The sequence below is a fragment of the Orcinus orca genome, chromosome 9 (assembly GCF_937001465.1).
Source record: "Orcinus orca chromosome 9, mOrcOrc1.1, whole genome shotgun sequence".
Classification (NCBI taxonomy): Eukaryota; Metazoa; Chordata; class Mammalia; order Artiodactyla; family Delphinidae; genus Orcinus; species Orcinus orca.
In genome coordinates this window covers 96,107,773-96,123,111 of record NC_064567.1, presented here as the reverse complement: position 1 = coordinate 96,123,111, position 15,339 = coordinate 96,107,773, and the positions used below count along the sequence as shown (strand labels likewise).

General features: G+C 61.4%; 1 protein-coding gene across 12 annotated transcripts in view; it reads left to right on the top strand.

Moving 5' to 3' along the window:
- Nucleotides 1-15,339, top strand: part of CAMK2B (calcium/calmodulin dependent protein kinase II beta) — a 95,686-nt gene that overhangs the window by 31,836 nt on the left and 48,511 nt on the right. For all 12 annotated transcript variants that reach the window (XM_004282972.3, XM_004282969.4, XM_049714675.1 and 9 more), the window contains exon 2: nucleotides 2,105-2,199. In XM_004282972.3, the coding sequence (XP_004283020.1) occupies nucleotides 2,105-2,199 (95 nt within the window). The remainder of the gene's footprint in view (nucleotides 1-2,104; nucleotides 2,200-15,339) is intronic.

Genomic DNA, 15,339 nt, shown 5'->3' with positions numbered 1-15,339 from the left:
TCCTGCCGTGCGCCAGGGAGGATTCCCGGCTCCCTGTCACTTAGTCCTGTACTTACCCTGGCTGGGCAGCAGCCGGTGGACAGGCTGCGTGGGTCCCTTCCCCCTCCAGGGATGAGCTCACCCTAGGGCCCCTTGGTGCCTCGCCTGGCGCCCACCATGCTGAAAGCAGCCCTCTGGCTGTTGGGAACTTCCAGCATCGTGGGGTCGGATTCTGGCATAGGAAGCTCTATCCAAGGAGGCTCGTGAGCCAGTGCTTGGTTGTCCATGCGCTTTGGGGGCCAGAACACGAAGGGTGGCGGCTCAACCCTGTACGTGTGATACCCTCCGCCCTCCTGGGCAGGAAGCGGATTCGAAGACCAGGGATGGGCTGGGCTGGTGAGGGTGAGGCCAACGCAGCCTCGGGCGGCCCTCGCAGTGGCTCTGTGAGCCTTTCCCGCTCCTTAGATGGATGGGGAAACTGAGGCTCAGAGGGTGCAACCCGGTGCAGAGCAGGCCTTGAACCCAGACCTGCTCAAAGCCTGTGGCCTTTCCCCCTCACCACGCTCTCTCCCAAGCTAGTCTCACCGGTCAAAAAAAAAAAAAAAATCCTTTCTTTATGTTATTTTTCTTAAAATAATAATAATAAAAGAATATTTTGAGAACGTAACCCATGCACGTAGTGAGAAAATAACACAGGACAGAGGATGTAGAGTGAATTGTGTGCCCCCCGCCCAACCCCCGGCTCCCCGTCCCGCAGAGGCAGCCGCTGCCCAGTTCCCTGGCTGACTTTGGAAAAGCAAAGATACGGCTCTGAGCACAGCTAGCGATCGTAAAGACCCGGGTCGTTAAGAAAATGTTCAAATAGATTTAGCGTAATATTTATTTATTTTCCAAGGAAGTGAATAGTCTGTCTTAATGACGTTTTGATCTCAAACAGGATTAGAGCGAAAAAGCGTTCCCTGTTTAAGACACTGCTTTCCTGGGGCCCAGAGTCCGGGTTTGGGCAGCTGATGGGCTTCTCAGGCTGCGTGGGCAGCAGGGCTCCAGGGTGGGGTTATGAGGGGGGTCGGGGGGAGGCTGTGTTCCAATGGAGGCCGTGCCTGCAGGGCCTCTGGGGAGGGAAGGCAGGGGAGGGGCCTGCGGTCAGGGGTGTCCCCAGCCCCCCTGGCCCCACGTGCTCAGCCACCTGTGGCCTTTGTGCCCACCTCTCCCTGGCGGCCTCCAGTCTGGACCCTTCCCAAGACATTTCCCGTTCCGGCTGTGTCTCATACGTGCTGGGTCTAATGTTCTTCGAAGATGATCTCAAATCAAATTAAACCGACGGTGGTGACAAGTTGAATACCGCGGAGGGCCTTCTGACGGGCCCCAGGCTCCCTCCGGCCTGTGCCCCACGCCTGCCCTGGACCCACACGGGCCTGTTCTCTGGCCTCTGGCTTGCCGTGCCGCCTCCTGCAAAACTTCCTCCTCTCAAGGGTCACTGTTTCGGGGCCACGTGCAGGACGCCTCGATGGCCTTGGCAGTGGTCACCCACTCTCCTGGGTTCCCATCTCTTGGCTCTCCAGGCTGGTCCCCTCTCCTCTCAGGAGCACTAATGCTGTGGGCGTGTACATGTCTCCTCTGCTATGGGCCTCTGCAGCCTCTGCTGTAACTTGGGGCAGTGTTGGTGGAGGATCCGGGGGAGAGGGCCCTGGCCTCCAGCTTTGCAGCTTAATTATGCGATGCTTCTCCCTCCCTCCAGAACCTTCACAGAGTCCCCGCAGGCTGCACCAATCTATTCCGCTGTCTGGAGCTGGGCCAGGGTTCATTGCTCTGGGAGGACTCACTGGGTCTCACGTCCTGGGCATAGAGTGAGGGAGGATGCTCGCTTAGAGGCCCTCGGTCCAGCTGGCCCATGAGGATGCCCAGGCGGGGTGTCTCGCAGGAGCTGGGTGTGCCAGTCGGCTGGGCTCTGCCAGCTGCCGGGAAAGGGGCCCCTGCCGGGCTGGCACTGGGCGGGGTGGGCTGGGAGTCGTTTTGGGGGAGGGGCGCCCCTTCCTCGCACAGAGGCTGGGCCTCATGACCGGGTGCTGGGTGTTCACCGGGGGATTAATCGGCTCCCTGCCTCTGTTTCCCATTTCTCCCCCAGGGGGGCTTTCTCTGTGGTCCGACGCTGTGTCAAGCTCTGCACCGGCCATGAGTATGCAGCGAAGATCATCAACACCAAGAAGCTATCCGCCAGAGGTAGGGAATGGCTGTGCTGGCTGGCGAGGGCCGGGGGCCGGGGCTGGAGCCCGTCCTGAGGGATCGGGCTTGGCCCGTGGCTCACGGGGGGCACAGATGGAGCGGGGGCAGTGGGACGTGAACGGTGCCCGTGGCTGAGTGGGGCCGGGAGGGAGAGGCACCCGCACACCCTCACATCTGGAATTGCACCGTCGCTCCGGTTTGGAGGCTCGTGGAGCCCCTGCCTCACCTCCCCAGGGCTGGACGGGGAGAGGCGTGCAGCCAGGTGGCTGAAGTGCTCAGGTAAGGTCGTCTGCCCACAAACTGTGGGCCAGAGGGGGCCTCGGTGACCTGAAGACTCTGGGTGACAGGGCAATGCTTGAGGGGCGGCATGAACGGCACGTTTCCTAACTCAGCCCCCGCCGGTCTTCCGGACGCAGGGATGCACGTGGGGACTCATCTGCCTATGCTGGGGAGGGCTCGGGGGTCTGCAGGGGTGGGCTTGGTGCTGGCGCCGGGCATGTGGCCTCACCCCATCCAGCACCGTCGAGAGCCCTTGCTGGGGGACGGCCCGTTCTGGGCAGACGGACAGACCCCTGCCCTCGTGGGATCCAGTGGAGTTCCACGTGGCGGGGATGAGGCGGGACGTCGGGGCAGGGGATGACATGGGGCGACAAGGCCAAGGCGGAGGTGCCGCCCTGAGCAGGTGATGTCAGAGCACAGAACCGAGGGGACAGGGGGCCGGGAGCCAGGCAGGGGGTCTGGTGGGGCCTCCAGCGTGGGTGTGGAGGCATGGGCCGTCCCAATGAGGCAGCAGCACCACTGCCGCCCCCTGTGCTGTGGGGAGCCCACGGATCTCCAGCCCCAGGGTCAGACAGGAGGGGCTGGGTGACCCCTTTGGCAGAGGGAGCTAAGCCCCTGGCCTGACGGTCTCCCACCTCCAGGCACACACATGACCCCACTTAACACCCAGACACAAATCGGAGCCAACAGAGAGGCTCCTTCTCCGCAGAGAGGCCCTGACTGTAGGCAGTCCTGGCCCGAGTCCCTCCCCGAGGCGGGTGCTGAGAACGCCTCCGTCTGTAGGGTCTGCAGTTTCCAGCCCGGCGGCCTGTGTGGGCAGGCGGCTGAGCCCGCTCTGCGGTTTGCTGAGCTGCGTGTAGGTGTTGTTTGGGCGCCTGCTGCGTCCCAGGCCTTCAGGGTTGAGTGTTTCCAGGGGCGGGCGCTGCTGTCCCAGCCTGGCCGAGGGGCTGGTTGTGCTCGGGTGATGAGGATGACACAGGGCCCCGCAGAGACAGGAGTCTGCGAGCCAGACAGCCCTGGGGTGTTCGTGTCGGGAAAGCTCAGATCCCGCAGCTAAACTGTGATCGTAATCATAATGCACAAGCTAATATTTACCGAGTGTTTGCTGTGTGCGTGGTGCCGCCAGATGCAGGGCAGCTTCCGTGTTTACTGACACTGGGTGTGCGGCAGTGGTGAGCCACCAGTGTCAGATGTTTTCAGGGGGATGTGTCCGCACAGTGTGTCCATGGAGTTTCTAAAGCAGGAGGAACATTCCGCTTCATTCCATAGGCTTGTGCCAGGCCACAGGAGGAGAGAGAGCCCACCTTCAGAGGTCCCGTGGACTCATGAGGGACACCCTCACTCAACCACCAGCTTTACCTAGCCTCTCCCAGTCAGTGCCCAGCACTGAGGATGGGGTGATGAGCAAACAGACCCAAACAAGCCACTACAGCCCCATTCGAGGGGTGGGAGCACAGGGGACAGAACAGGGAGGTTGGATGGGTCTTGAAGGATGAATAGGAGTTTGTGGAACTCAGGCAGAAAACCACCTGTGTATGTTTCCGTGGAATCACGCAGCTCCTTTCAAGGAACCTCACGCTCCCCTGTTTATACCCTCAAAGTGTTCTATAAATCGGGAGGATCAAAAGCAGTGGAAGGGCTTCCCTGGTGGCACAGTGGTTGAGAGTCCGCCTGCCGATGCAGGGGACACGGGTTCGTGCCCCGGTCCGGGAAGATCCCACGTGCTGCAGAGCGGCTGGGCCTGTGAGCCATGGCCGCTGAGCCTGCGCGTCCGGAGCCTGTGCTCCACAACGGGAGAGGCCGCAACAGTGAGAGGCCCGCGTACCGCAAAAAAAAAAAAAAAAAAGCAGTGGAAGTCTGAAATTCCTTTCGTGCTCCACAATTACAACCTGCTCTTTCTTCCACCCCTGTGGTAGCAGGCCTCCTGCCCACTTCCTGAGAGCCAGCCTGCTTTCCATTGAGTCCCGGAGGCTGGGCCCCCGGAGACCCCTGCTAAGGGCACCGCTGTGGAGCTGTGCAGACCTGGGGCTCCGTCAGCCCTGCATCTGGCCTCAGTCTCCTTCCTGGCTGGGCGTAGCCTGGGTTGGATGGTGGCAGGCAGCGCCGTCAGCCCGGACTGGTCTGGAATGGAAGCAGCCAGCCCTTGTCTGTTGTCACCTTCCCTCTGGACCACTTTCCGGGCCAGGGAAGCCAGGACAGCCCCTGCTTTGCCTCTACTCTTGGGCCCCTGCATTGCCCAGGTCTGTGGAGGTCTTGGGCATTTGTTCCCCCCGTTTACCTCGTCATTATGGAAAATTTCAAACATCCCCAAATATAGAAAAAATGATAGAAGGAGCCCCCAGCTTCGACACAACAGTTTCCAGCTCCCAGGCAATTTAGTTTTCATCTCTAACCCTCCCCATCTCCCACCCCTGCCCATATATCTTGCAGCAGATCCCAGGCCGGCCACCATTTCACCCATAGTGTTTAGCATGTTTCTGTAACGGAAAAGGATTCGAGAAACAACTGGCACCTCCCTGTGCAGGGACCCAGGGATCTTCTGACCCTCTCCAGCCCCTTTCGGGGCTTTCCGAGCTGAGTGGGCAGTGGAAGGGGTGAGGGGAGAGGGTCTTGGGCCCCCGACCCTCATCTTTACGCTGAGTGTGGACCAGCAATGGGGGCAGCCAGGCTGCTGGGTTTGGTCTCGTCGCCGCACGGCCCTGACCACCTTACTGTATGACCCTGGCCATGTTACTTAGCCACCCTGTACCTTAGTTTCCCCAGCCGTAAAATTGGGATAAATCTGATATCTACCTCAGAGGGGCATTGTGAGGGTGAGAGAAGGACTAAGGTGCTTGGAAGGAGCTGGCTGAGTGTGGTGCTGCCAGGGCACCTGCTGCCTTCTTCCCCCTTTCTTGCCAGACTATCCTGCCCAGCCTGCAGGCTCCAGGACCCCTCCTTCAGGAAGCCTCCCTGGGCCCTCACATCCAGCTTGGAACCCCCCAGGTCCCGAAGCAGTCACCTTAGACATTTCTTCATTGATCACTTGCTCCTTGAGGGCAAATGCAGTGGGTTCGTCTCTGGGCCTTCCCACCTCCCGGCCCAGAGCCTGGGAAAACACACGTAGGAACATCCCACCCTCTCCTTACCAGCCTTTGGGGACTGGCTCCATAAAACCCAAAGTTCTCACCTGGCCTGACACTCAGCCTTTGGCCCTGTCTTCTCCTTACCTCCCAGCAGCTCTGCTCAGGCACTTGGTCTTTTCTGGTTCTGTATACCCCAGGGCCTTTGCACCTGCCTTCTCTCTGGAAATGCTTTTCCTAAACTTTGTATCTGCTTAACTCCTGTTGATGACACTTCCTCAGAGGGGTTTCCCCTGAGCCTCCAGTGGGAATCTGGGACCTAAGCACCCTGTTTTTATTTTTTGGCTGTCTCTCCCACGAGACTGCCAGGACTTCATCTGTTTCATTCACCACTGTGTCTTCCACACCCTGCTCAGGCCCTGACAGGTGCTGAGCTCTCCATGTTTTTGAATGAATGAATGAATGTTTTGAGTGAGTGGATTTTTTTTTTTTTTTTTTTTTTTGTGGTACGCAGGCCTCTCACTGTTGTGGCCTCTCCCGTTGCGGAGCACAGGCTCCGGACGTGCAGGCTCAGCGGCCACGGCTCACGGGCCCAGCCGCTCTGTGGCATGTGGGATCTTCCCGGACCGGGGCACGAACCCACATCCCCTGCATCGGCAGGCAGACTCTCAACCACTGCGCCACCAGGGAAGCCCGAGTGAATGGATTTTGAAAGAGCAGATGTGTAGTCTGTGCTGGAGTGAGGTTAGTCTCCCAGGTGTGAAGTTGGGATAGGGACTGGGTGGAGTGAGGTCTAGAAGAGGGTTTGCTGCAGGGTGGGGTTTGCAGGGGAGGCCCCTGGTCACTGAGCGCCTGAGCATTTGGGAGGTCCAAGTTCAGGAGAAGTTCCATGGTGAAGACTGAGGGTGGTGGGGAAGCAGGGAGGGGAGGCCTGGAGCCCACTGCTCCTCCCTGAATCCTGGTGACCACCGTGCAGCCTGCACCTATGTTCTGCAGGGTCCAACATGCTCCCAGCAGAGGGTCCTGACGCCAGACCGGTCCCCTTCCCACAAAGGCCATTTCAGAGATGTTTGCCCCACCTGTTGTCCTGGAAGGCACGGGTGGAGGGGAGCGGCCCATGGGTGGGGAGGAGGATGCCAGGCAAGCACCCTAGAAAGAGGGAGAGTGGGGAAGTGGAGACTGGACCCAGAGGCCGGAGGGGAGGCCCCACTTGTGCCGGCTTCATATTCAGTGCAGTGTGGAGTGGGCTCACTCAGCACTGCAGGGAGGGTGTCCACTCCTGGGCTGAGGAGACGGGCTTAGTCCTTCAAGGCTTCCAGGGATAAGGAGAGCAGCAGGAGGACGACGCTGGTGCTGGACACACAAACACTGTCCCACCCGGTAGCTGGCAGTCCTTGAGGCCACGAGGACACTGCAGGTTACACCCAGCTTGTGCCCAAGGCAGGAAGAGTTAGATTTTTTTAATTTAATAATTAAATAGAGGACTGTGAGGCATTCAGAGGCTGTGAATGTACTGAATAATGGGAGATTATTAAACTACTGTTAACAAAAGCAGTTAGAGGAAAATTAATTGACGGGGTGGGGGGATAAGGAGAGCATCGGGCCCATGAGGCTTACAAAGGTTTCCTGTTGCTCCTGCGTCCCCTCCCCCCCCCCTCACTGCCAGCACTAAGGGGCTGGTCTGTTGGCCTTTGGAGGGAGCCCCATGGACTGAGCTCCATTAGTACTTACTGGCCCCCAGTGTCCAGGGAGCAGGTGTCCCAGAAATGACCCCGGCCTGCAGCTGAACTCGGGGGAAGGACCCTGCACAGGAACGAGGGCTTAGGCGTTTATTGTGTCCTGACCCTCAGCAGCAGTTTTCACGAGGTCGGTGGTGGGCGCCCCATTCCACAGACGAGGAAACTGAGTCCCACAGAAGCAGAGACGTGCTCAGGATCCCACAGCCGTAATGAGCAGAGCCTGGGACACGGGCGGCTCTAGATTTCACCCAGCTGCGGAGGACTCAGGGTGGATCAGGTGTGGGGCTGACCTCACAGGTGGGGGGCTGACCTCACAGGTGGGGGGCTGACCTCATGGGTGGGGGGGGCTGACCTCACAGGTGGGAGGCTGACCTCACAGGTGGGGGGCTGACCTCATGGGTGGGGGGGCTGACCTCACAGGTGGGGGGCTGATTGTAAAGGTGGGGCACTGACCTCACAGATGGGGGGCTGACCTCACAGGTGGGAGGCTGACCTCACAGGTAGGGGCCTGATCTCACAGGTGGGGGTCTGATTTCAAAGGTGGGGGGCTGACCTCACAGGTGGGGGGCTGACCTCATGGGTGGGGGGGCTGACCTCACAGGTGGGAGGCTGACCTCACAGGTGGGGGGCTGACCTCATGGGTGGGGGGGCTGACCTCACAGGTGGGGGGCTGATTGTAAAGGTGGGGCACTGACCTCACAGATGGGGGGCTGACCTCACAGGTGGGAGGCTGACCTCACAGGTAGGGGCCAGATCTCACAGGTGGGGGTCTGATTTCAAAGGTGGGGGGCTGACCTCACAGGTGGGGGGCTGACCTCACAGGTAGGAGGCTGACCTCACAGGCATGGGGCTGATCTCACAGGTAGAGGGCTGATCTCAAAGGTGGGAGGCTGACCTCACAGGTGGGGGGCTGACCTCACAGGTGGGGAGCTGACCTCACAGGTGGTGCTGACCTCACAGGTGGGAGGCTGATTGCATAGGTGGGGCTCACGGCCCGGGTGAGGGAGTCACCGCACAGGTGAGGGACTCAGCGCACAGGTGAGACAGGCCACAGACGTTGAGATCTGGGGCTCACTTCTGAGCCTCCTCCCGCCCCCAAGCTGATGCCCAGTTTACCCCCAGCTACCTTCACCTGGGGCCACCCCCTCCGCAGGGCCTGTGTGGCCCCTTCTGCCTTGGGGGGCACCCCTGCCGGAGCTGTGACAGGGCGGAGCTGTCTGGCCCCTAGGGGCTCTGGGGCTGAGCCTGCACCCCGGCCAAACCTGCCCGGAAGCCTTCGCCCAGCAGGAACCGGGGGCTTTCCTGCTGCAGCTGGCGCTGCCGCTTTGCTGTTGGCCCCGCGCGACCCACAAACGGGAAGACGACCGAGTCAGAGGATAACGGGCGCGGGGGAATCCGCGGAACTGGGTTACCGGAGGACGCGGCGCCGCATTGCAGGGTCGGCTGAGCATGCGCCGCGGGCCCTGGGCTCCCTCCCCTCCCTCCCCTCCCCCTCCCCCTCCCCTCCCCCTCCCCTCCCCTCCCCCTCCCCCTCCCCTCCCCCTCCCCTCCCCCTCCCCTCCCCCTCCCCCCTCCCCCCTCCCCCCTCGGGCACCCCTCCCCAGCCTGGGCACCCCTCCCGCCTATTCCGCGGCCCCGCCCCTGCCCCTCCCTGGCAGCTCCTAGCGCCCCAGGGGCGGAGTCAGGGCCTCACCGTATAATGTCCCAATTTCAGATAAACAATATTTTTTTAGAATAAGTATGTCCCAAACCCCCAGCCAGCTTTTGATCGACCCTGCTCTCGAATCGGGGCTCCAGGGGACCCTGGGTAGTGGGAGGGGTCTTCCTAGGGACCCGGAAGGTGGGTGGAGTAGGAGGGTCCCTTCCTTGGCCCCAGGCTCAGTCTTTAATTGGACAGACCCATCCCTCCCGGGTTCTGTTGCCAGGACTTGGGTTTTTGCGGAGTTGGGGGCGCCCACCTGCAGGTGGGGAGGGAGGAAGAGAGAAAGTTGGGGGCCCCTGTGGGCGGGGGGGACCCTCCCCCAGTCCCATGCCAGGGGGAGGATGGGGGAGCAATGAGGGAACCGGCTGCGGTGGCCAGATTTAGAAGTAATTTGAATTTCAGATAGGCTGTGAAAAATCTTTGAAGACAAATACGTCCCAAACTGCACGGGACATACTTGCATTAGAAAATTATTTATCTGAACTTGGGACATATTTATATGAAAAAAAACTTGTTGCTTACCTGAAATTCAGATTTAACTGGTCATTTTGTGTTCTATCAGGCAATGCCAAACAGAGTTGTTGAGAGAAGAGGTCTTTGTCATTAATTCATTATTCAAACAGGCTAAATCAGAACTTCCCCAAACTGGAGTGAAGGCAGGAGAGGAGAAGAAAGGGCGGTGGAGGCCAGGCTGTGTGGGCAGGGGTCCTGGTGGACACCCCCTCCGTGTGCTTGGTGGCCTCACCTGTGAGGAGGAGAATGTGGCAGCTCCGTGGCCCTGTTCCCTGGTTCTGGGGTGTGTCTGTTTCTGGGGCACGGCTGCCTCTGTGAACCCTGAGTCCCAGGGGCTGGGGGGGGGCCTGATAGCGATGCTCTGTGAACTCAGGCCACAGCGGTGCCCACCCCATTGAGCTGTAGAGGGTCAAGAGAGGGTGGGGAGGTGGGAGCGCCTAAAAGGTGGACTGGTCCAGGGTTACTGGGAGGAAATCTCCACGAACTCCTGGGCCCTTGTGGGGTTGTTTTATCAGCCATTCCTGTCATTGCCCAAATCTGGGGGGGTCCTTACCGGCAGCCCTGTGCACCCCACATGCACCAAGGGCCCCCCTGGAGGTGAGCGTAGGGTCAGAGGGGCAGCCACAGGCTTGAGGACCCGCCGTCTTGGTCAGCACGGCAGCCCCCGGCTCCCAGCAGGCTGGCTCTCTGTCTCCGCACAGCCTGTCTCCCAGCTCCGGGGGCGGGGGGGGCGGGGCACAGGGGCCTCTTGGTCTCCCTCCCTGAGCCCAAGGCTGTGCTTTGCGCACAGTAAGTCCCTAATGAACATGATGAAGGGGTGGGGGGAGCAGAGCGCTTCCAACTCAAGAACTGAGCTGGAGGAGGGGTCTGTTGGGAGGTGGTGGTCTGGGCCACCAGCAACTACAGATGGAAGGAGGAGGCTGGTGGGAGGGAGGCGTCCCAGAGGCCTTGCTGAGTCTGAGTAGGACCCTGACAGAATAAGCCCTGCACCCTCTGGGGGCCATGCCCTAGCCTGGAAAGCACGCCGTGCTGTGGCAGTGTCACGGGTGCTATCTTGGGGTGGGCTGTGATAAGACCCCAGCCCCGGCATAGGACGTACTGCACTGGGGCTGGGGAAGGAAGCAGGAAAGGAGGAGGCCACTGGTGGGCTCCTGCTGTCACCATGCCCTACTGTACTGGAGGGTGCTACTGTCCCATTTTACAGTTGACAAAACTGAGGACTCGAGAGGTAGTCATTTTTATTCACATCACCTCCTTTTTGCCTATTAGTCAGCGTGGGAGCCCGCCCTAGGGTCGTGGGCATGACCAAACACAGGATGGGGACCCCAGACAGCTGAGATGGACAGCAGTCTGTGTCACACAGGCTCAGAGCCCGGGGAGGACACTGCATGTCACGCAGGCCACTTCGGGTGCACTTGGGGCAGAATGAGCAGGTGACCAGAGAGTGGGGTGCCCCTGGCTGCCCCAGGGGAATGTGGTTGCTTGTTTGAATAATTCCTTGCTGGCAGGGGACCGAGGCCACCAGTTGGGGATGGGTCTGCTCTGCTCCTGGTCTGCCTGGGAGGAGGGCCGCTTGGCTGGGTGAGCGGGCTGGGGAAGCCTACAGCTAGGCCATTCGGGCCCTCCCGGTTTCACCAGACATCAGGGCAGCACATCACACGGGGCCTCAGTGCCAGGCCTTACATCATGAAATGCCACGTCTGTTTCAGAGCTGAGCTGTGCCCCGTGTTGGGTGATGACGGCTCTGAGCCTGAAGAGGGCGAATCTGTTCCCATGGAGGAGCAGCTGAAGGGCCACAGGGACCGCAGAGGGAGGGCTCTGGGGACCACGTGGCCAGCTAACAGCTCAGAGGCCTCAGCGCTGCGGTGTGGGGAGCGGCAGGTCGCTGGCCCAGCTCCCATACACCTGGCAGCTTGTCCTTGCCCCTCGAGGGCCCTTTCTTTGTCCCAACGAGGCAGTGGCAGCTGCAGGACCCACACAGGTGCCCTCCCTGGGCTGTGTGGCTTCCAGGTGACGCTGGTGTCATCATGGCTGGTTGCGTGCTGCCTTTTAAAAAGAAAACACACACAGGAAACTATGGGAGCTGCTCTTTTCATAATCATGGCTTTACCAGTGCCCGCCAGGGCCTGAAGCGTGACTAGACCTTCCTGGGGACCCCAGTGCTGGATGCAGAGCAGGATGGGATGCCCCCAGGGCCCTAGATGCTCCCTGGGTGAGGAGGCTGGGGTCAAGCATGTTAGCCCGTTGAAGGCTTGAGAAGCCCCAGGAGAAAGACCATAGGATGGCTGAGGTCTCCACGCCAGCCCCCCTGGCTGGTGGCCCAGCTCCGATGCCCCACCCCACGGCCTTCCTGTGCCGCATCCTACATCTGAAAGTTGGAGGCGATGTTAATAACAGCCCTATGTCGCGGGGAGCCCTGGAGAGCCGAAGAGCAGACAGCAGAGGCTAATCCGAGGCCACCCGCAGACGCTCTCGTGCTCTGGAGCAGAGGAGCGACCAGGGTCCCGGGGCAACGCTCCCCTGTGACCTTCTTCCAGCTCCTGAACCAGCTTGTACCCCTTGACAGTGACCGGATGGTCAGACCCCGCTGCAGGACCCTGCGCTGCCCCTGGGGTCGCTCCCACATGTGCCAGCCCCCGAGCCCTGTCAGGAGGCGAGAGCCCCCGAGGCCCTGGCTTGGGGACGTCCTTCCCGAAAGCCCTGTCTTCTCCTGCAGTCTGTCCCTGCTGCACCCAGAAAGGGGCTGAAGCTGAGGCGGAAGCCTCCAGGGTCAGCAGGTGCCGGTGCTTACACTTGAACTGGCCTCTGTCTGCCCTGGTCCACCCACCCCCGGGCCTGCTCATCCCCTTCCTGGGACCCTGAGGGCAGGACTGTAGGTGGGAGGGCGAGGTGCACAGGCTGGAGGGTGCCGTGGGCGCTGCTGTGGACCCTGCTGGCTGCTGTGAATGTCCAGGATGTCCTATCAGAGTCTGACTCAGCAGCTTGGAACCACAAGAGCTTCCGGCCCGTGTTCCCGCGCTCTGTTCCCCTGGAGCCTGACAGCTTTGGGACACGTTGAGTGAAGGAGTTGATGCTGGGCAGTGATTACCGTGAGCCCGCATGAAGTGGGATGTGGATATCCGTGAGCGTCTGAAGAGTCTAGAAAGCTCTCTGTGCCATCCGATGGCGTAGGTGGTGGAGACGGGTGGGAAGGAGAGGAGGGAACCCCGGATGACGCATCCCGGGGCCCAGTGACGCGGGTCACCTGGGGACAATGGGTCCTTGCCCTTGTCCAATGCAACCGCGGACCCCCACCTCCCTTTGGAAGAATAGAAGCCCCTGGAGAGGAGACAACTGCTGGGGTCCTGAGTGTCGTGTTGGACGGAGGCTGGAGGAGGGAAGCGAGAACAGCAGCGAGGATGACAGGCCAGGTGCCCAGCTCTGTGGGCAGGCAGCGGGGAGGGGCCAGCAGCTGGGGTTTCCTCTCTTCCATGACCTATCCCTGGGAACACCCCCCAACCCTTTTCACACATGGGAAACAGACTCAGAGAACAAGACTTGGTCCCGTTCAGGGCCCTGTGTCCCGTGTCCCAGTGGCCACCCGAGCCCGGCCCATAGGCGAGCCTGCCACACCCCAGCTTGACGACGTTTGTTTGGGTTCACTGCTGGGTTAGCCTGGAAGGAACAGGAGCCTGGGCAGCCCCCGACCCTGTGGAGCCAACAGCTGGACAGCCAGGATGGGACGTGGGAGCTGCCCCTAGCCCTGCAGGCTACGGCTGTCCTCGGACCTCCTGAGGTGGGCAGCGTGGGCATCTGACCTCCCCGCCCCCGGGGAGGGGAGGCACTGTCTCTGGCTGGCGCAGGATGCCTGGCCTTTGGTCACACCCACCCGGGTGAGGACAGGCGAGGCAGCCAAGGGCAGGGGCTGCTGCCTGGACTCCCCGCAGCTGCCGTCCTCCAGCCACACCTGCACCCCCATGCTGCGTGTTCAGGAAGGTGATTCTGTAGACATGTCACCCTCTGGGGCCTGGCCACACGCACACTCCCACGCCCCGCAGCCTGTCCACCCCTTCGCCGTGGGCATCCTTCTCCCCTGGGGCCTTGGCCACAAGGGGTGGGCGTCTATGCTTCAGTGCAGAAGTGGATGGTGACCCCGGGGCGGGGGCCTGACCCCAACCTGAAGCTCAGATCCCTGCTGACTGGTGTCCAGGAGCTGCTGAGTTTGGCGGAGTGTCCTGGGCAGCAGCCACGGTGGCCCACGATCTCCAGCCGGTTCCCTGACGTGTCCCAGCCTCCCATGTCCCAGGCCAGGACCCCAGCAGAGCCCTCTGCCATCCCCTCGTCCCCAGCTCTCCCTGGCCAGGTCATCCTCCAGCCAGGGTGGGCAGGGGGGGGAAATGCAGAAGCCCGCAGAGACCCTTGTGCAGGTGGGGTCTCCCCAGTGAACACAGCCCGCCCGGCCCCAGGGCCTAGGGGGGTCCAGTAGGCATCGGGGAGGAGAGAGCATTCCTGAACCCCTCCACGTGCCAGGTGGTGTGGGCTTTCCACGCGGGGTTTCATGTTCGGTCCAGCCTGACCTGTCCTTACTCCTGACTTCCCGGGACGTGGCCGCACTTGTCCTAGGCCGAGCCCCGGGGAGAGCGTGGCAGCCCCTCCTCACGGCTGGGTCTCCTGTCTTCCCCGCACCGCCCCGTCCTTCCTCTGCCCGTGCCCAGCGCCTCGCGGGTGTCCTTCTGCTGGTGACGGCACTGCTGCCGCTCGTGGCAGCTGGCGAGGGGCCAGGCACCCACCCACGTCCCTCCGTTGCCCTTCTCCTGACTCCTCTCACCCTCCAACCGCCCCGCTCTGCTGTGAGTCACCCACAGCCAGGGAGCAGGTGGCGGCTGGGAAGGCGGCCGTCACTGGGGGGCTGTGAGGGAGGCCACCAGCCTCGGGGGCTCTGAGCTCCTCTGGGTGCCTGTTTCTCGACCCTGCGGTGCGCCCCACCCTGCAGGGTGCAGCAGGGCCCACGGACATCCTCTCCCACCTCCAAGGGTGGCATCTCCCGCCCTGCCCTCAGCTGCTACCTCTTCATTCTTGACTCAGCTCCGGCTGCCCCCACCTGGGGGTCCCTGCCTGGGAGGACTCGCCCTGTTGATGAGTTAGTTTGTGGCGGGGAAGAGCCGGTTTGAGTCTCTCTGCCATTCCACGGGGAGTTATTGAAGTCAAAGTTAACGCTTAGAGTGGGTGGACAGCGCCCCCCTGTGGTCATGTGTGGCAGCGCCTGTCTCTTCCTGCCCCTTGGGGTCCCCTGACCCATCCCCTTCGCAGCGGTGGGTGCCAGCCAGGGCACAGTGACAACCCCAAGCGGGCCCCTCCCCGCCTCCTGGGGGCTCCTGGGGTCTGGGAGCTGCCATCCTGTGTGGGGTGTGCACCCAGCGTGAGGCGTGCAGGGCTGCACGGGGCCACCTCCTTTCCCGGGTCACCCGGCGCCACACCTCGGGGACCCCCAGAGTGCAGGGTGGGCCTGCATAGAGATCAAGGCAGAATCACCCAGAAGCTTCCAGGTCCCGCGTTGCTGGGACACGGGCCACAGAGCTGAGGGTCTGGAGCCTCAGGGGCTGCGACAGGAGCTCAGGCGGGTGACAGCTGGTGATGGCAGGTCCAGCGTCGCTGGTGTCTTTGAGTAAAGTGCTTTTTGTTTTGTTTGATAAGCGCTTTTATAGAGTATAAGTGAATGCCGTGTTTTATCGATGGGGTGTTTCTCTGCTAGGAGAAATAAGTAGCTTGTTTCTGCCTCTGCCGGCCCCCTCGCGGGAGCAAGTGTAAGTGTCGCGTGCACGTCAGGTTGCCCCAGACGCAAGACGGTCGCTTTTTGGCTACA